This window comes from Aquarana catesbeiana, linkage group LG05, assembly GCF_042186555.1.
Source record: "Aquarana catesbeiana isolate 2022-GZ linkage group LG05, ASM4218655v1, whole genome shotgun sequence".
In the NCBI taxonomy this organism is placed as follows: Eukaryota; Metazoa; Chordata; class Amphibia; order Anura; family Ranidae; genus Aquarana; species Aquarana catesbeiana.
This window is the reverse complement of record NC_133328.1, coordinates 184,393,390-184,414,899: the sequence shown is the minus strand read 5'-3', so window position 1 is coordinate 184,414,899 and position 21,510 is coordinate 184,393,390. Positions and strand designations below refer to the sequence as shown.

General features: G+C 41.4%; 1 protein-coding gene across 1 annotated transcript in view; it reads right to left on the bottom strand.

Moving 5' to 3' along the window:
- KIF15 (kinesin family member 15) overlaps positions 1 to 21,510 on the bottom strand; it is a gene marked incomplete in the record, with an annotated part of 170,400 nt that overhangs the window by 16,899 nt on the left and 131,991 nt on the right. The window contains 7 exon segments of the mRNA XM_073630416.1: positions 127 to 236; positions 4,872 to 5,009; positions 6,470 to 6,556; positions 8,599 to 8,745; positions 8,898 to 9,020; positions 9,350 to 9,454; positions 13,949 to 14,035. Of these exon segments, the coding sequence (XP_073486517.1) occupies positions 127 to 236; positions 4,872 to 5,009; positions 6,470 to 6,556; positions 8,599 to 8,745; positions 8,898 to 9,020; positions 9,350 to 9,454; positions 13,949 to 14,035 (797 nt within the window).

Sequence of the window (21,510 nt, the reverse complement as noted above, 5' to 3'; positions counted from 1 at the left end):
ATGCCAAATGTGGCATGTAAGGGGGCGAGGAGTGCTTAAAGCGGAAGTTCCACTTTTAGGTGAACCTCCGCTTTAAAGTTGAGTGCAGTTTTTCATATTACAGCACAAGCTTTCGTTGTTGCATACCAAGTATTCTCTCCTTTTCTGCAGTTTTTTAGCTGGATTTGTAACTCCTTGCATTGCCCCTGCAAATTCTGAATCTCAAGACGAAGATTTTCTGTTTCACATAACTGGGTCTAAAACATAACAAAGAAGGTAGTTATTGTTAATGGATTTTGTTAAGGCCCTTATTTAAAAAATAAAAAACTACTAATTTAAGAAAAAAAAAAAAGACTATCCACAATGAAATACAGTCAACTGATAATGGAAATAAATAGTCAGTGCCGGACTCCTTTATAGAAAATGGATCTATAAAAATAGAGATGTCCTGATAAAGGTCTTACAATTTGGGACAAGTGGCTGCAACATTTTGTGTAAAGACACTAGGTTGACCCATACTGTAACAGATTAACCAGTCTTGAGCCTACCCTTGACAGCTTTAGAAAAAGTTGTGTATTTTTCTTCAAGAAAGGAGACCTGTCTCTACAATGTTCATGTAAATGGCTGCATCTTAACCATCACTTCATTAATACTTTAAATTACATACAGACCCAGGAAATAACCAAGTATGAATGGCATTACTATACAATCGAAGTGTAGAATCTCTCATCTATTTGACCGTCTGTACCTGTCCTATTGTGCTATAATATTATTACTTTTGTGTATGCAAACCAAACAATGAATGTGTCAGATGCTCCCTTTTGTTCTGTTAAAATATACCACTGGAAGCATTTTGATATATCTGTAGTATATCCTGTGGCATTATTGCAAAGAACCAATTTAACCCTTTCAAGTCTTACATACAGAATAATTAGCTTTTATGTTCTAGAGATTTGGGAGGGTGAATGATTGAGCAGTTTTGCAAAAGACAAGACAATGGGAGGGCTGATGCCACTCTGTCCACAAAAAACTGTTAAACAGAGCATGAGTACATATCAGGTGTTTTTCTGTACTTGCGGGGCATTTCAGGGGATAAAACATGGGGAAATATGCATGTATGCCACTGCATGTGGGTTTTTAAGTTATTGCCTTGACATACAGTACGTTTTGATTATTTTGGTCATCTGTCTATGGCAAATGCCATTTCACCTATGAGACAGGTATTTATAAAAAAAATGTATTTTTGTTTTAAAAATATGGACAATTTATACTTTTACCCATTCATTTTCATTAAAAATAGCCAATTTGCATTCGGCTTTCAGAATTTTAGAGTTCCAATCATGCCGACGGCACAGTGTACATAAAATAAAATTAGGATTTTTGGATTACCTGTAAAATCCTTTTCTTGAAGTATATCACAGGACACAGAGGAGGTAATAGTCATTACTACATGGGTTATTCTGCCACCTTTAGGTGAATAAACGCTAGTCAGGAAAAAAAAAAAAAAAAGTCAGGAGACCCCACCTAGGCATAGCCCCTTTCTTCTTGGCTAAGTCTCAGTTTTATAGCAAGCATTGAAGAAGAATGAACAAGAGGGGAGGGTCTGTGTCCTGGGAAAGGAGGAACCTTGCCTTTGATCCCATAAGCCTGAGAAATTAGCTGATAAATCCACCTAGAAATAGCAGATTTAGAAGCAGCTTGACTTTTACAAGGTCTTTCAGGCAGAACAAAAAGGGAAATCAGACTGTCAAAATACGCCACAGAATTCAGATAATTGCAAACAGCCCAAATAACATAAGTATGAAGAGTAGGACAAAAAGATGACAACAATGTCCTGATTCAGGTAAAACGAAGAAACCACCTTAAGCAAGCAAAAGGATTGAGGACTCAATGCCACCTAACCCTGGTAAAGAACCAGGAAAAGTTCTTTGCAGAAAACGCAACCAACTCAAGAGACCCTGCAAGTTGAGGTAATGGCCATCAAGACGACAACCTTGCACATAAAACGTTTTGAGGGAATCTCACAGAGGTCTTCAAAGGGGAGAAGACTAAAACTGAAAAGACCGAGCTAAGCTCCAACTGAGATGGGGGGGGGGGGGGTCACACAAGAGGAACAATCTGAGTGACACCCTGAACAAAAACTTGACCAAGGAATGAGACATAACAGGTCTCTGAAATAGAACAGCCAAGGCATAGATTTGTCCCATGTTGGTACCCAATGCCAAGGACATTACCAGACGGCACTGGAAAAAGGCTAGAATCTAGCCTACTACATACTACTGAGAATGAAATTTCACACCAAATGAAATAAGTCACCCAAGTACGATGGTGCACTTCCTCACATTCTAATGTTAGAGCATCTTTGCAATTCTATTACTTCTTAGGAGTAGAATTTCAAGTCTGAAAGCCATGCTGTCAAAACCAGAAACTATAAAAGCAGAATGGAATATCAGGTCCAGCTGATCTGGAAGAGCCCATGGCTCAGCTGCCAAGAGGTCTTGATTGACTACCAAATTCTTCTTGGCCAGGTGCATTCAGATCACCGGAATGCCCTCCACCATCCTGTGTAACAAGAGAAGGAGTTGTAGTGAGAAAACTGGTCCAAGGAGTCACTAGTGCATCCACCGCAATGGCCAGAGGATTCCTTGTCTAGTTTGAATTTGGACACCAAGAAATGCACGTCTGCCATCCTACACGATAGACAAATCCCTGAATACCTCCAGGAGAAGGGCCCTTTCCCTCGTATTCAGCTAATAATGGCTGAGAAAAATCAACCTGCCAATCTTCCACACCAGAATGTAGACAGAGGAGATGGCCAGAAAGTGAAATTCTGCCCAAGACAAACTTAGGTCAGCTTCTTCCCAAGCAGCATGTTTTCTTATCTTTCCTTAATGGCTGATGTATAATGATGTGGCATTGTATGACTGCACCCTTACAGGAAGGCCCTAAAGGCTGACAGACCAGTGCCAGAGGGCTAGCTGAATTACCTGAAGTTCCAGGATGTTGATTAGAAATGTCTGCTCCTCCGATGACCACATTTCTCTGAACCGAGAGGTTCTGCAGAACACTCAACAGGCTGGGGTCTGTTTTCAAGACAGGACTTTCCCCAATTCCAGCATCTGCACGGATATCCACCATTTCAAAGCTGCTCTGGTCTTGGAAGTTAGATGCTTTGGCTGATCCAGGGATTCCCAAAACCTGGCTCATACCACCACAATATTGAGCTACAGAGTTCTGGTGTAAAACTATACAAAGGGAACTGCCTTGGAAGCAGATTGGGGCAATTGTCAGTTATCTGCTCACCTTGTTTGATAGATTTGGAGTGAAGACACATTGGATACTTTCAGCTGCCATTGTGTGCCTGTTGGGTGTTCAATGTGTCCCTGTGCCTTTAAAGAAGAGTGCGCTCCCTCCAGGCAAACCTGTCATTTATCCACTGCTATATGTACTCCAACTAGGAGAATCTCCAATATAGTAGGAGTTAGGACCGCAGTATACAGAGGATAGATAGATATATATATATATATATATATATATATATATATATATATATATATATATATATATATATATATATATATATATATATATATATATATATATATATATATATATATATATCTATATATATCTATATATCTATATATAGAGAGAGAGAGAGATAGAGATAGAGAGATATATATACACACACACAGGGCTTTTTTCTCAACCACTAGGTGCTGGAACTCAACCACGACCCCCCTACACACACCCTCCAAATCACATCATATAGTGGGTGTGGTCAATCAAATTTCACGAACAGTAGGAGGGTCTTAAAGGTCATTAAATACCAGGATTGCATTACACACAGAGTGCAGAGCTGTCACTTGTAAAACACAGAAACCGGACTTTTGTGTTTACAAGTGATAGTGGTGGGCAGAGAGCAGAGGCTCTGAGCCACAGGTGGTGGAACTGAGTTCCACCAAGTTCCCTCTGAAAAAAAAACATATATACACACACACACACACATACATATATATATATATATATATACATATACATACACATACACATACACAAATGTTAAATGTGTGCAACTATACCTCGTTCTTACCATAATTTAGACAGGGTTAATTTTTTTTTTTTTTTTTGCAGGGTAGCTGGTAAGTGTGCTGGGGAATTTTCTGTTTGTGAACTGCTTTGAAGGAGGCTTCCATTTTCCCCCAGCAAAGTGGGCAAGGGATCCCTATAGAATTGAACAGGACACAAAATGGCCAACCAGCCCACCTCTTTTACACACTGCCACAGCCTGTATATAGCCCCATAAAGGAAAAAAAAGTCCTTATGCCACCCTGGGCCCTAAAACACCAAGGAGTAAGATGTAGAAGTCCCAAAAAAGGAACTTTAAAGAGACTCATAGAAGCATGCATCACTTTCAGACACTAGCACAAAACTGAGGCTTAGCTAAGCTTGGAGTATTGTGCCTGCCTTTTTTACAGCCAGTGTCTAGTCACCTAAAAGCATAACCCATGACTATTAAATCCTGTGTCTTGCAATGTACTCCAAGAAAAATATTTACAGGCAAACCAAACTTTTTTTTCATGTAAACTGTGCTGTTGGCATGATCTGGAGGACACAGCAAAGTCTAAGGGTGTCAGCGGATGCATTTGCTGACGTCCACCACTCCACAGAGAGTAAATGGATGATCCGCCTGCAAAACTGACAGGTGGACCCAAATGGTCTGCCAGTGTGAAAGGGGCCTAAAAGTCTAGTAGCAGAACGCAAAGGGCATAAAAAGGGTTGCAGTTTTACTAAAAATATTAGCGATTATGGAACATGTACATTTCAGATACTAATGGTGCTTCGTGGAGTTCCAGAGTGACAGCAATGTTCTGTTACCAAAAGATTTATACCTTGAGTCTGATTATTTCTTCATTTTTGGACATTCGTTCCTCATTTAACGCTGATATAAGCTGCTCCAACTGTGAGTTTTTATTGGTAAGACGTGCCATCTCATAGTCAAATGGGTTTCCTACTGGAGTTTTTGGAGTCTATATTAAAAGGGAAAAAATAAAATTAAAAAGAGTGTTAAGATAGTGTAGTGATTACTACATACATAAACTTTGGTTTTATCACTTTTGTTTTGCTCTAATCTCTGTAAGGCTTTATGTAAACTACAGCTCTCAAACTTGAGTTTAGGAGCTTTTGCAGATTATTTTGCCAAAGCTTCTAAACTCAACTCCATAAAAGTCTGTGTTTATACACACATAGGCTTTTAGGACTGTTTAGAAGCTGCTGCGGTTCAACTTCCCTCTCCTGAACGTGGAAGAAACAAGTTCAGGATAGGAACATGTTGACTGCCGGCTGCAAAATTGCGGCACGATTTCACGTTTTTCCTGTGGCTGGCGTTCAATGTAGGTTAGGTTTACATGAAGCCTAACAGCTGTAGGGTGTGGTCTAATCTAGTTGCACAAGTAAAAAGCTTTTTTGTGAAGTCTATTTAATGCTTTGAATAATGGCAAAATATAATACTGAATTAAGCACCTTTGCAAAACTGCAGATTTCTACTGTTTACCATTTGGCAATGGAAGGCCAAGTCCGCCTTCAAAAAAATTAAAAAATAAATGCACACAGATATATTTGCAGGACTATATAGTGCAGTTATTATTTTGTTTCACAAGAGCCTGCAAAGCCCTGTAATCATGAGCAGTGGACTCTTCCTCCAGGATCTATGCTTGAGGTATGGGATTTCAGTTAAAGAGCCGGAGGAAGGGTCAATGGACTAAGTGCAGTATTCTCATGTTCCATTGAGAATCACAAGTCCATCCGGTCATGGTGGCATGTACCAGTCCTTAGAAGCTCACTAACTGGATCTATAGAAGAAGCCATGGCTGAACATCTAACATCTCTTCATCTGCACAACAGGAGAAAAATTAAGATCCACAGGTATTTTCAGTAATTGCAAAAAATAAAAACGAATGCAGCCACCACATCTAAACAATGCCAAGCTGCAATATTTATTATTAAAATTGTTTGTTTCATTTTGCTATACAGATTGCACTGTATATAGTCAAAGTAATGACAATAGGATATCTGAGTATATTTAAATAGTGCCGCTTTAAAATGCTGCAGTTGTGCCTGAATATTCCCATTCATATGCACTGTACTGTAAATCTACACCATGCGTGCATGGGTCCCCTTCATCCAATGGTGGAACAATGTGTCCCACCCATGCACAGTGATGTTGTATGCTATAACCAAACAAGATCTCTTGTGTGTGGGGTAGTGTATTACCACTCCTGCGCATGATTTTACCGCCATATTGTGATGTTAGAAAAATAGTGGCAAAATCCATCACAAGGAGTGGAAGTGCACTACAACAAAAAAAGTACTGGTTGCCTCTAACACACCATGATTTTGCTCTACAAAAGTAACAGATTGGGTTTAAGTAAATTTGCCCAACTGACTACTATGAGGAACGGCAGCAAATATGTCCTTGTTGGGAAACTACCTGTAGAAGCATAGCAGGGGATCCTTTGTTGCTGATGGGTGGTTTTATTCCTTCTTCATCAGTCTCTGGCATTTCAAGCATCTGTATCTAAAAGAGAAATCAGCATACCAAACGATTTACAAAAATAGGACAGTCAGCATTTCCAAACCAGTAATGCTATAATATTTAAAACTACATGCAACTGCATTGTTTAAAATTCTGGTGTGTTAATAACGTGGAACCCCAGGCAAAACACACCTGTTATTCACTTCCTGTCTAAGAAAAAGCAGAACGTAAGAGGCGCGCATCCCAAAGTAAAAGGGTAATCCCAACTTTACCAGCGGCCAATGCTCACTTCCTGTAGAGATGTATGAGGTGGTAGGGAACCAGGTCTTCGGCACAGATCCAAAGTGTTGGATATCTGCAGTTGCTGAGGATAAGCAACGCAGAGGAGGTGAAGACAAGCTGCTGCTGGAAAGGTAATAATACATCTTTTACAGGTTTGCTGTAAGGCTCTGTTTCCACTACTGCGACTTGTTTTGCGACTTGACACATGTCAAGTCGCATGAAAAGTCAAATCCCATGTATTTCAATGGTCCCCGTTCTAATTAGTGCGACTCAGGTCGCAGCGTCTACAAAAAAGGTTCTTACACTACTTTGTTCCGTCTTCGGTGCGACTTGTTCTCCATAGAACGGTATTAAGTCGCAATGCAGTCGCATGTAGATGTCTGACACCGCGACTTTGTTGCGACTTCCACGGAAGTCTACGGAAGCACATGATCTCTGCTCCTCCCAAATACATCACTTCCTATATTGAAGTACGTGAGTGTGGAAGACAGGAAGGGGAAGTAACTAAGCAGGATAAAGGAATTACATCACTCTGGCTAAATCGCAGAACATCAAAGTCGCATCAAATCGCATTGTAAAGTCACAGTGTAAATCGCGCGACTTTGGGGACGCAATAGTGGAAACATAGCCTAAGTTACTTTAACCCTCTTGCTGCCCCTGGTGTATGTTGATATATGTATGTTGACAGCAGCAGGGGAGTTTTACAAACTCCTCCGTTGCTGTAGCAGCTGTAGAAGCAAGGAATGTGTGAAAATCTGACAAGCCATCAGCGATAATCAATCTAGTGACTGTGCAGCTACCCAATTACGTCCTTGTGGTTTGCAATCAAGTTTCCTGGGCTCCACTGTACCACCTGCAGACCCGGGATTGGCACGACAGGTGCCACAAGGTAGTGGGGAGGGAGACCAGCGCACATACTTTCGCGGATCTCCCCTACCCATTAAAGAGGAAGTAAACTCCAGGGTTTTCTTCCCCTTTTTTTCTTCCCTGCAAAGTAAAGGCATACTGTGCTAGTATGCATTGCATACCAGCACATTATGTGACACTTACCTGCAAATGAAGCCTGCGTTGTCCCTGCTGCAGGCTGCATCCATTCGCCCGTCTTCCTTCCGCGGGAACGGACTCCGGCTGTACGACGTCACATGCGCGGGAGCCGCCAGTCACGGCACACGCTCCTGAAGAAACAGCACGGGCGGCCGTTCCTTCAGAGCGCATGACTCAATGACATCATCGGGGCAGTATACAGTAAATATCTCAAACGGCACACATTTCTAACCTTACCTATAGGTACAAATCATAACGGAAGGTATACAACCTCTTTAAGAACCTGAAAGCAACATGCACCATTTGAGCACAAAAGGCTACAGTTATCCTCCAGTGCAAAGGCATCTTCTAAATCAGTGGTTCTCAACCTCAGTCCTTAAGTACCCCCAACTGGCCATGTTTTGGGAACTTCCCTTAGATAAAATAACTTATCAATACCATGTCATTGGTATTCATTTAAAGCACCTGCGCAAAAAATAAGGAAAAGCTGAAAACATGGCCCGTTGGGGGCACTTGAGGACTGAGGTTGAGAACCATTATTCTAAAGAATATGCTGCATTCAGAGAAATGAAATGCAATGCAAAGCAGGAAAAAAAATAAAATAAAAAAACCTAAGAACTACTATCCACATTGCAACATTGAGATAAATGGAAATCGGCTGACCTGTGTTAAAATTATTTCGAACACACATCAAATGCATGTAAACCGTGCCCAAGCACATATGCCCAAAACTTCTGGTTATTAAAGAGTCGGGTTACCTGGTTTGTTAGTTCTGTAATGACTTGTTCTTTTTTGAGCAATTCTTCTTTTTGCTCTACAAGCAGTGCTTCTTGATTATTAAAGGCTTCAGTTAACTTGCCAAGCTGTTCAGTTGCATGAGCCAAGTCCTCACATAAAAGTTCTCTCTGTTATTTAGATTAAAGCAAAAATATTAATAAAGCAATGCTACAACAATTAAAAATGATTAGCTGATGCACGGTTTCAGGCACGAGATATTTATCCACTAGGGGGAAATAGATATTGACACATTATAAAAAGGTTACTTCGCAAAGCTTACCTCAATATTGTCAGCTGACTGCTTCCTTTCCAAGCCCTCTCTCAGTTCCTCGATTAGTTCCTCCTGCTTTTCTAAAAGGGTTTTGCTCTCTTCTTTAGCAGATAAGACATAACTGTATTTACTCTACAAAAATACAAACAAATTTTAAAAAAGACACTATCACTACTGTACAAGAAAAATCTACAGACTGCTTTTTAAATTGGACTTTACAAATCCAAACTCTGCCGCTATAGCTGAAGGTGCAATCTATATAAAATGTAGACAAGCACTGATGTCTTATAACTTAATTGTTTAAAACTAGTCAGAAAAAAATCATGTGCAATGGCTGATACAAAAATCCCAGCATAATACAGTATGCTAATCATTCACAGCTAAGGAATTTTAAATGAATGGAAATAGAAAAAGTAAGGAAAATGTAATCAAAACACTTGATAATGGAATGGTGCACATACATTGAGATCTTCTAATTCTTGTGTAAGAACATCTATAGACTCTGTTTTGTGTAAGAGGGTTGTTCGCAGGCTTTGGATTTGGTTCATAAGATCCGTCATGATTTCCTACAACAGAAAAAAAGGTCTCAAAAATGTTAAAGACAGTGTGCACACATCACATTTATAATCAACTTTTCAGCCTGAATTAATTACTGCCAACTTAATATGAAATGAGAATTTCAGAAAACAAACAAAAAAACAAAAACAAATCTGTAATAGGTAAATTGCTATTCTGGTGGGTTTACATGCTGTTTAACCACTTTCATAATCGGACCAATTCTGGCATTCCTCTCCTAAAATCATTTTATTGCTAGAAAATTACAGTACTCAGAACTAGGGCCTAAACAACTATTCGATTATGAAATTAATCGATTACTATTTTCATAATCGATTAAATCGGCCAGTAACATAAATGGGGTTAAATAAACTAAAATTAGCCCTTTATTAGTACAAAAAGAGCAAATAATCGCTACTGTAAATATTACTTTCACTGTTGCACAGTAAAAAAATGAACCCCTTACAGTAGCGATTATTTGCTCTTTTTGTACTATAAAAAGGGCTAAAAAATTTTTTTTAACCCCATTATATGTAACTAAACGTCTTAGGCCTTGTCCACACCTATGTTTTTTGCCGCAGAAACGCACTACAGTCCATTTAACGTTCTACACTTTTTTCAGCTGCTGCGTATTTGGAAAGGGTCGAGGATTTTTTTCAACGCACAACTGTGCTTTTTTTGGTTCAATATACTTCAATGGAGAAGCTGCAAAAAAGCACGTAATGCGTTTTTGCAGCAATTGTGTTTTTTAATCTGCCCAACAAATTGGCCAAAAAAACCCCAAAAAACAAAAAACACGCAAATCGCAGCAAAATCACGCGTGCAAGAATCAAAACGCACAGCAAAAAGCACTGCAGAAACAGATCAAAAGCAAACTGCATAGGTGTGTACCGAGTCTTATGCCGGCCACACGGATCAATATTCAGACGAGAATATTCATATGAAAAATCTTTTGTATATTCGCTGAATGAAAGAATGTTGTTTGAAATTTTTCACTTGTTTTTAACATTCGGTTTAAAATGAATGTAATTTCTGAACTAAAACCACTTTCACTGTCTGAAAATTCCTTTCACCAAGAAGTTTTCTATTATTTCTAAATTTTCCCTGCGGTTGAAAACGAACATCGATTTGATCCCACTAATGAAAATCGAACAAACATTCTCAAAAGGAAGGTTCTTAAAATTACTTTTTTTTTTAAGGAAGACATTGTTTTTTTTTATGGCCAACATATAATAGATTACAGTTCTGTTTAAAAATCTGCAAAACAGTCTAACTTTTTTTTCTTTTCAATAAACAAAAAATTTGATCCGAGTCTGATATTTACCAGATTCAACCTCTAATAGTATATACAGTATATCTCTGCCTGTTATTCTCAGAGAGGATTGTTGTGATTTGTTAGGTCACATGGTATTTGCGCAGCAATTTTTCAAACACAATTTTTTTGAAAAAGAAAAAAAAAAAAAAATACACTTTCATGAATAAATTAAAAAAAAAAAAACAAAAAAAAACAAAAAAAACAAAAAAAAACAAACAAAAAACAATATTTACCCCAATTTTTTTGTATAATGTGAAAGATGTTATGCCGAGAAAATAAGATACCCAACATATCACGTCAAACTTTGGTACTTAAAACTCTCCATAGGCTATGCTTTAAATTTTTTTTACAGGTTATCAGTCTAGAGCTACAGAGGAGGTCTTGTGCTAGAATTATTGCTCTCGCTCCAATGTTTGCGGCAATACCTCAAATGTGTGGTGCGAACGCCGTTTACATACGCAGGCGCAACCTACGTGTGCGTTCGCTAATATTTTTTGTTTTATTTTTACACTGTCCCTTAATTTTTTTTAAATGTAAACATCCCTTGTAATAGGAATAAGGCATGACAGGTCCTCTTTATGGAGACATCTGTGGTCAATGAGACCCCAGATATCTCCTCTACCCTGGAAAGATCAGGAATAAAAAAAAAAAGAAAAAAAAAAAAAAAAAAAAAGCGATCTCTGGTTTCTAGGGAAAAAAAAAAAAAAAAAACTGTCAGTGTTAACATCTGCCAGTGCTGGAAGTGAAGTCATGTCGTTGATTCTGGCCTCCTAGGGTCAAAGAGATGGCCGCGGACCATTCTGTCCGTAGCAGGCTCTATGGTAACCCGGCACCACCACCGGATCTGTTCTCTGGGTCCCCGATGACACAGGAGAGCTCGAAGAGACATTTTACCTCCCTAGTGGTCACTGAGGCGAAGCATCACATAGGAGGTACCAATAATGAGATGCTGGGAGAAGAAGGGAATAGGACAGTGCATGATTTAAAGTGGATGTAAACCTGATTCATGAAATTTGACCTAAGCACATATATCTGCAGTGTTTTCTTATCTCTCTCCAAAGCCCTAAGTCTAGTGTCTTTCTGCTGTTTCGTTCCTCTGTTATCAGGATGATAACTTCTGACAAGTTCTCAGACAACAGATAAAACCAGCCTGAAATATGTGTCGAAGTGGGTGCTATAGATAGATTAGCAGAGAGCTTGCCTTGTCACAGCACAGCTCTGTACATTCCTACCTTTGCCTATGTGGAAGGGGGGTGCCTTTCCTCCAATCAGCTGTCACACTGTATGATAAGAATACACCTAGTGCTGAACAGGAAGAACAAATCTCTAACATGGTGTTCACTTTCTAAAGAATATAGCAAGCTGAAGACCACAGATATACATGTAAAGCTTATGTAGAGAGATTTGTTTCATCTGAGGCTATTCACTTCACTGGGTATATGTGAGCATTTACATTCACTTTAAGGCCAAAGTCACTGAGTGTATAACGAAGTTCCCCGGTCTCAGCGCTCCAATGGCACTCAAAAAGCCATACAAATCTGCAGCTGCCTATATTTCACCCTTGCTAGGAATTTATTAATTTTTACAAAGAGTAAAGCTTTTACTTTAACATTTCCTGGTAAAGTTCCCTATTTACGGTTTAATATAAAAGTGACGTACATTTACCTAAAATAGAAAATGCAGTTTATGCTATGCTTGCTTATAAAGAAAATGTGTAAAAACCATCCTAGCCCCCAAGAAAATGTTACCCCTAGGCTTTGACGTTTTGCCTTTCCACAAATCCAGGCCATGTCAGTAGTCAGTCTAAAGCCACATACACACGATCGGATTTTGTGATGACAGGCTGTTGGTGGAAGATGTGACCGTTTGTACGCTCCATCGGACAATTGTTGTTGAATTTTCCGCAGACAAATGTTGGATGGCAGGCTTTAAAATTTTCCGCAGACAAATGTCTGTTGTCAGATTTTCTGAGCGTGTGTACACAAGTCCGTCAGACAAAAGTCCAAAGTACAAACACGCATGCTCCGAAGCAAGGATGAGCCGGAAGCGGTCGGTCTTGTAAACTAGCGGTCGTAATGGAGAATTAACATTCGTGACGTGGCAAATTATGAAATCCCGAAATGCAGCGCACATTCTTTTCTTCTTTAATGGGATAATAATGAAGCTGCTTTGCTGGGGATACTGATGGAGATATTGCAAACTATATTTCAAAGGCTTTTTTTTCTTTCTAGTGATATCAAAAATATTATTATGCTTTTTTTTGGGGGGGGGGGGGGGGGGCAAGTTACCACAACACCATTACCCCGTAGTTTTAAGATCAAAAATACAACTATGTTGGTGTCCCTTGTCAATTTTACATTGTATTTTTTTAAATGTAACTGCCTACTCCCAAACTGTCATTTAAAGTTACACACATAGCCAAGTATTATTCTCCACAATTTTTTTATTGTGCATTAAAAAAAGAAAATAAAATTAGACATGCTATCTGCCAATAGAACGTAACCAAAAAGTGCATTCTATGCATCCAAAAATATAGAAAATATAATGAAATCATTATTATTTAATCAAAAAATAAAATAAAAGCCTCACGCATGTGTCCTGCTTCTCAATATAGGGTGTCAGCAATGCCAAGAGTTGGTGAAAGCAAGGGTTCCATCATCCGGAGAGAATTCCGAAAATCATCCGAATTATTCTCCTGGAGCTCCCGCAGCAAAGGCATATTACATAATTGGTCACGATTAATAAAGCAACCAATTTTTGGCCCAAGAAATCCTCCTCCTCCTGTTCCTGGACTGGATTTGGGTCAAAGCAATAACTCCAAGGCCAATAATAAATAACACGTTATCTCCTCCGATTCCGCAACATGCCTGGTTGACGAAGGGCTGTTCAGAAACAAACTAAAAAGCTCAAACTGAAAAGCGCGAATCAACACTCAAACATCTACTAACAGAAAATTAGCAGAAAGAGCCAAAAGGGTGGTGTTAAAGAGCTGAAAAACGACATAGTACGTCACTACGTTCCGTTTGTTGGCCGACAATTCCTTGCCATTTGCATGCAAAACAAAATCCAGGCACACGTCTTCGGACAAAAGTCCGAGGTTTTGTCTGCAGAAAATCCGATCGTGTGTACGAGGCTTAACAGTTTAATTTTAGGAATTTGGCAGGACCATTGACACAAATGGAACCCATACCTTATCTGAAGAGCATTTTTTCTCAAGATCGTTGATGATTTCTTTGGATGTAGTTAATTGTAATTCACAAGTTTGTAGCTGTGTGATCTAAATGGGATAACATAAGAAGCATTACATGAGGCATTTTCTAAACACCACACACATACCAGGCAGACATTTAAACGGTCAACAAAATGCATACAATATGCTATCTAGCAAACAATGCAACAGCTTTAAACATCAGAAGGGTCACTCTGCAATGTAAGATCTTTGGATTATCAAGCAGAATATATAAACAAACCTCCATAAAAAGGGTTGGTGGACTTTCTGAAGCCAGGTGAAAAAGGAAGAGAAAGAGAAAGACAAGTCCAGTCGAACAAGAATATATAGTCACAGACCTTCATGTCCGAGGTCCTATAAAAGTATAAGGTCGGCTATAGACTGTTCGAACCGTCCGAGATTTTAACAGTGTATGGGCAGGCTGAATGTACCAAGTTGATCGATTGCGCAACTTGGGTACAACCAGCCTGGTGGATTTTACTTGCGATCATCACTGTCTTCTCCCAGCGGGGACGGCTTCCCAATGCGGGAGAATACGTCTTGGCAAGAGGTATTCCCCTGTCAGCACTGTGTGTTGATGGGGGAATCGTGTGATTACTCTGCTGATCCCCAATGACGCAGCCCTCTGTCCTCCATGGGCTGTTGGATAGAAACAGACCGCCTGTTCATTTCCATCCAACTGTCATCTGATCCGATCAACATTCATCTGTTTTTAGAGGACAGGATCTAATCGAATGTTGGTGAATGTTAATGGACACCATGACATTCGCCACTCCATAGAGAGCAATGGATGGTTCAATCGGGTCCGCCTGAAAAACTGACAGGCAGATCAGATCAGTCCGCTAGCGTGAAAGGGGCCTTAAGGCTCGGTTCACACATGGGCGGCACGACTTGCAGGTCGCCTCAGCGAGGCGACCTGCAAACGACTGCGGGGCGACTTGCGAGACGACTTCTGCATAGAAGTCTATGCAAGTCGCCCCAAGTCGCCCCCAAAGTAATACAGGAACCTTTTTCTAAGTCGGAGCGACTTGCGTCGCTCCGATTAGAACGGTTCCATAGCACAGAACGGGAGGCGACTTGTCAGGCGACTAGGTCGCCTGACAAGTCGCCCCAGTGTGAACCGAGCGTTAAGGTTTTAAATAGAGGTGTACTGAAAGAAAATTTTGGCGCATAAACTGAAAATGCAGGATGCACTTATCTGCAAACCGAAATTTACAGTTTTAAAAAAATAATTATATATTTTTATATATAAATGTATTACAGTATCTCTCAAAAGTGAGTACACCCCTCACATCTTTGTAAATATTTTGTTAGATCTTTTCATGTGACAACACTGAAGAAATTACACTTTACTACAATGTAAAGTAGTAAGTGTACAGCTTGTATAACAGTGTCAAATTTGCTGTCCCCTCAAAATAACTCACACAGCCATTAATGTCTAAACTCCTGGCAACAGAAATGTTTTCTTCTGAAAAAAAAGAATTGTTGCTCTATATAAAGATGGCCTAGGCTATAAGAAGATTGCCAAGACTCTGAAACTGAGCTGCAGCATAGTGGGCAAGACCACACAGCGGTTTAACAGGACAGGTTCCACTCAGAACAGGCCTCGCCATGGTCGACGAAAGAAGTTCAGTGCACGTGCTCATCGTCATATCCAGAGGTTGTCTTTGGGAATTAGACGTATGAGTGCTGCCAGAATTGCTGCAGAGGTTGAAGGGGTGGGAGGTCAGCCTGTCAGTGCTCAGACCATATGCCGCACACTGCATCAAAATGGTCTGCATGGCTGTCGTCCCAGAAGGAAGCCTCTTCTAAAAGATGATGCACAAAAAAGCCTGCAAACAGTTTGCTAAAGACAAGCAGACTAAGGATATGGATTACTGGAACCATGACCAGTGGTCTGATGAGACCGAGATAAACTTATTTGGTTCTGATGGTGTCATGCGAGTGTGGCAGCAACCAGGTGAGGAGTACAAAGACAAGTGTGTCTTGCCTACAGTCAAGCATGGTGGTGGAAGTGTCATGGTTTGAGGCTGCACGAGTGCTGCCGGCACTGGGGAGCTACAGGTCATTGAGGGAACCATGAATGCCAACATGTACTGTGACATACTGAAGCAGAGCATGATCCTCTCCCTTCGGAGACTGGGCTGCAAGGCAGTATTCCACTGTCATAACGACCCCAAACACACTTCCAAGACGACCACTGCCTTGCTAAAGAAGCCGAGGGTAAAGGTGATGGACTGGCCAAGCATATCTCCAGACCTAAACCCTATTGAGCATCCTCAAACAGAAGGTGGAGGAGCACAAGGTCTCCAACATCCACCAGCTCCTTGATGTCGTCATGGAGGAGTGAGATGACTCCAGTGGCAACCTGTGAAGCTCTGGTGAACTCAATTTGGACATTTTCACTTAGGGGTGTACTCACTTTTGTTGCCAGCGATTTAGACATAAATGGCTGTGTGTGAAGTTATTTTGAGCAGAAAGCAAATTTACACTGTTATACAAGCTGTACACTCACTACTTTACATTGTAGCAAAGTGTAATTTCTTTAGTGTTGTCACATGAAAATATATGATAAAATATTTACAAAAATGTGAGGGGTGTACTCACTTTTGTGAGATACTGTATATTTGACTTTTTAATTATCATCAATTTAAATATACATTTATCATTGGCCATTATTGGCACCTTTAGTGCAAGAAAAGCTCAAGAAAAATACAGTCTGCAGCAGTGTTAATTTCGTCGACAAACATTTTAGTCGACTAAATGAATACTATTTTAGTCGATTAAAATACGACCAAAACTAAAACAATTGAGATGACTAAAACTAAAATGGCATTTTAGTCAAAAGACTAAGACTAAAACTAAATTGAAATTTGACTTAGAAATGAACGTTGGTCTGTAGTGCATGTTCATACCTCAATACCATAAATAATAACATATGAGATTTTTCACTCCAGCAGTATATAATGAGTTTGGAAATTGTAGAGAAATGTTCACTAATGCATTACAATTTAATTACACCCATTAGATTTTAGTCGACTAAAAGGTACTAGAGATTTTAGTACCTTTTAGTCGACTAAAATGTCCTGGAGATTTAGTCGACTAAATACGACTAAAACTAAAACAATTGCAGAAGACTAAAATGGGACTAAAACTACAATGCCATTTTAGTCCTAAGACTAAGACTAAAACTAAATCGAAATTTGCTGCCAAAATTAACACTGGTCTACAGTCTCTAACCATCTCTTGTATCATGTCTGCAATCTCTTACTTAAACACATTGCTAATAGTATTAGCAGACATGATACAAAAGATCAATGCAGCCTCCCCAGTGCCCATCAGATGCAGCCTCCCCATTGCCCATCAGATGCAGCCTCCCCAGTGCCCCATGCCGAAAAATAGGATTTTTAAAACAGCTTACCTGTAAAATCCTTTTCTTTCGAAGGACATCACGGGACACAGAGCCACAGTAATTACTGATGGGTTATATAGGTATCACTGGTGATTGGACACTGGCACACCCTATCAGGAAGTTCAACCCCCTATATAATCCCTCCCCCTTGCAGGGATACCTCAGTTTTGTAGCCAAGCAATATAGTGTATTAGAAGAGGGGCGGGACCTCTGTGTCCCGTGATGTCCTTCGAAAGAAAAGGATTTTACAGGTAAGCTGTTTTAAAAATCCTATTTTCTTTCTCGAACATCACGGGACACAGAGCCACAGTAATTGATGGGATGTCCCAGAGCAATGCTACCTGAGGGGGGGGGGACCACGACCAAGTAGGGTGCAATCAGACCTGAGGACCCTGTACCGCTGCCTGCAGCACACTACGCCCAAAGGCGATATCCTCATGCCTTCTCACATCCACCTGATAGAATCTAGTGAATGTATGAACTGAAGACCAGGTTGCGGCCTTGCAGATTTGAGCCATAGAGGCCCAGTGATGCACTGCCCAAGAAGCACCAATAGCCCTTGTGGAATGTGCCCTGATCTGAAACGGAGGAATCTTCTGTTTCAAACCGTAAGCTTGAATGATCAACTGTCGAATCCATTTAGAAATGGTAGCTTTTGACGCTGCCTGTCCTCTATTGGGACCCTCTGGCAGCACAAACAAAACATCCGTCTTGCGGATCTGAGTAGTTGCCCCTAGATAGGCCTTAACTGCTCTTACTACATCCAACGAATGTAGAGATCTCTCTTCCGGAGAACAGGGATCTGGAAAAAAGGAAGGTAGAACAATGTCTTGGTTTAAATGAAAATCAGAAACCACCTTCGGTAAAAAACTAGGATGAGGGAGTAGTACCACTCTATCCTTGTGTATAATCAAATAAGGCTCCTTACAGGAAAGAGCTGCTAATTCTGATACTCTTCTAGCAGAAGAAATGGCAACCAGAAAAATTAATTTCCTTGTCAACAAGACCAAAAGAATCTGACTTATTGGTTCAAAAGGCTGTTTCTGTAACACAGCCAGGACCAAATTCAAGTCCCAGGGGTTTAGGGGCGCTTTAACCGGAGGATTAAGACGCATCACCCCCTGTATAAAGTTTCGGACCAAAGAATGCGAAGCAAGTGGCCGCTGAAATAATACTGATAAAGCAGAAACCTGGCCCTTGATGGTACTCAAGGCCAGCTTCATCTCTAATCCCATCTGTAGAAAATCAAGGATTCTACCTATGACATATTTCCTGGGATGCCAACCTCTGGATTCACACCAGGTTATATAAGCCTTCCAGACTCTATGATAAATCATCCTGGAAGCTGGCTTCCTTGCATTAATCAAGGTAGATATGACAGGACCTGAGAGCCCACGACTCTTCAGAACGTGGGTTTCAATAGCCAAACCGTAAAATTTAGCGTTTGTAAGGCAGGATGGAACACTGGACCCTGAGATAACAGGTCTGGGCGTACCGGTAGGGTCCACGGGGAACCCACCGTCATCCTTACTATTTCTGCATACCAAGTCCTTCTGGGCCAAGCGGGGGCCACCAGAAGTACCGACTTCCTTTCCTGCCTGATCCTGCGAAGGAGTCGTGGTAGTAGCAGAATAGGCGGGAATGCGTAAATCAGTGAGAACCGATGCCACGGAATCACCAACGCATCCGTCCCGCATGCAAGAGGATCTTTTGTCCTTGCCACAAATCTGTCTTTTTGTTGAATCGGGATGCAAAGAGATCTACATCTGGAACCCCCCATCTTTGGCATATGGCCCAAAAGACGTCGGGATGCAGAGACCATTCCCCTGGAAGTAACTGCTGGTGACTTAGATAGTCCGCCTGCCAATTCTCTATTCCCGGGATGAAAACTGCCGATAAGCATGGCACATGCATCTCTGCCCAGACTAAGATCTGGTTCACCTCTTTTTGAGCAGCTCGGCTCCGGGTGCCTCCCTGATGATTGACATAAGCCACTGCTGTGGCATTGTCGGACTGGATCCTGACCGGACAACCCTGTAGCCTGATAGTCCAGGCTTTTAGAGCTAGATGTATCGCCCGGATCTCCAGAATGTTGATGGGTAAGGTCCTCTCTGTCTTGGACCATACCCCTTGGACCGCAGCCTGTTCCAGAACTGCTCCCCAACCTGACAGACTGGCATCTGTTGTTACCACCGTCCAGGTAACCGGTAGAAAGGATTTCCCCTTCTGCAGGTTTCGAGTATGAGCCACCAATTGAGGCTCTGACGCACCGCATGCGACAGGTGCATCGGAAAGTCTAATGCCTGAACCTTCTTGTTCCAGGTCGACAGAATACTGTGTTGCAGCATTCTTGAGTGCAACTGAGCATAGGGAACTGCTTCGAATGAAGACACCATCTTCCCTAGTAGCCTCATACAAAGGCGGACTGAGGGACCCTTCTTGGTCCTTACTGTCAGAATCAGCTCTCTCAAAGCAGTAGGGGTGCAACGGATCGTCACCGATCCGCGATCCGAACGGGCCAACCTGTTCGGATCGGCACACCCGCGATCCGCGGAGCGCTCCGCGGCCTCGGGTTTTAGGAAAGGCCGCGGCTTCGGCCTAGCTCCGGAGCCGCGGCCATCTTGGTACACCCGGCGGCGCTGAGCACAGCATCGTGCTGACGTCATCACCCCACCCCCAACTCGTGGGTTTGTCGGCTAAAGCAAGCAAGGAAGGTATGACTAACAGCAGCACTAATGTATACTGCTGGAGTGTGTGGATATTACATTGGGGAACATGTTTTGGATAGGCTATATTACAGTGGGGACATTGATTGGCTATATTACAGTGGGGACATTGATTGGCTATATTACAGTGGGGACATTGATTGGCTATATTACGGTGCGGGACATGTGGCTATATTACGGTGCGGGACATGTGGCTATATTACGGTGCGGGACATGTGGCTATATTACGGTGCGGGACATGTGGCTATATTACGGTGCGGGACATGTGGCTATATTACGGTGCGGGACATGTGGCTATATTACGGTGCGGGACATGTGGCTATATTACGGTGCGGGACATGTGGCTATATTACGGTGCGGGACATGTGGCTATATTACGGTGCGGGACATGTGGCTATATTACGGTGCGGGACATGTGGCTATATTACGGTGCGGGACATGTGGCTATATTACGGTGCGGGACATGTGGCTATATTACAGTGGGGGACATGTGGCTATATTACAGTGGGGGACATGTGGCTATATTACAGTGGGGGACATGTGGCTATATTACAGTGGGGGACATGTGGCTATATTACAGTGGGGGACATGTGGCTATATTACAGTGGGGGACATGTGGCTATATTACAGTGGGGGACATGTGGCTATATTGCAGTGAGGGACATGTGGCTATATTACGGTGGGGGACATGTGGCTATATTACGGTGGGGGACATGTGGCTATATTACGGTGGGGGACATGTGGCTATATTACAGTGCGGGACATGTGGCTATATTACGGTGGGGGACATGTGGCTATATTACGGTGGGGGACATGTGGCTATATTACGGTGGGGGACATGTGGCTATATTACGGTGGGGGACATGTGGCTATATTACGGTGGGGGACATGTGGCTATATTACGGTGGGGGACATGTGGCTATATTACAGTGGGGGACATGTGGTTATATTACAGTGGGGGACATGTGGCTATATTACAGTGGGGGACATGTGGATATATTACAGTGGGGGGAGATGACGTGGATATTACAGTGGGGGAGATGACGTGGATATTACAGCAGTGGGGGAGATTGTGGATAACTGGATTACAGTGGGGACTATATGGTGGTGGAATTTTCACAGGTTTTGCAAATTCAATTAATTGCATTTTGCACATTTATCCAAATTGACTTTTAGATTCATATATTTTTCTAATTATTTTTCATATTTTTGGTGTTCTTGTCAATTCATGTGTTTACGTCGTTCACTATTGTAATATTACGTTTAGCGCAATCCTATTTTTTCTATATTTTTTTCCTTGTATTGGGGTTTTGCAGAAGGATTGCTGCTTCCACTGAGTCTTAGGCGATTTTCGGCCGCACAGGATCGCTTCTAGGTCTCAGCGC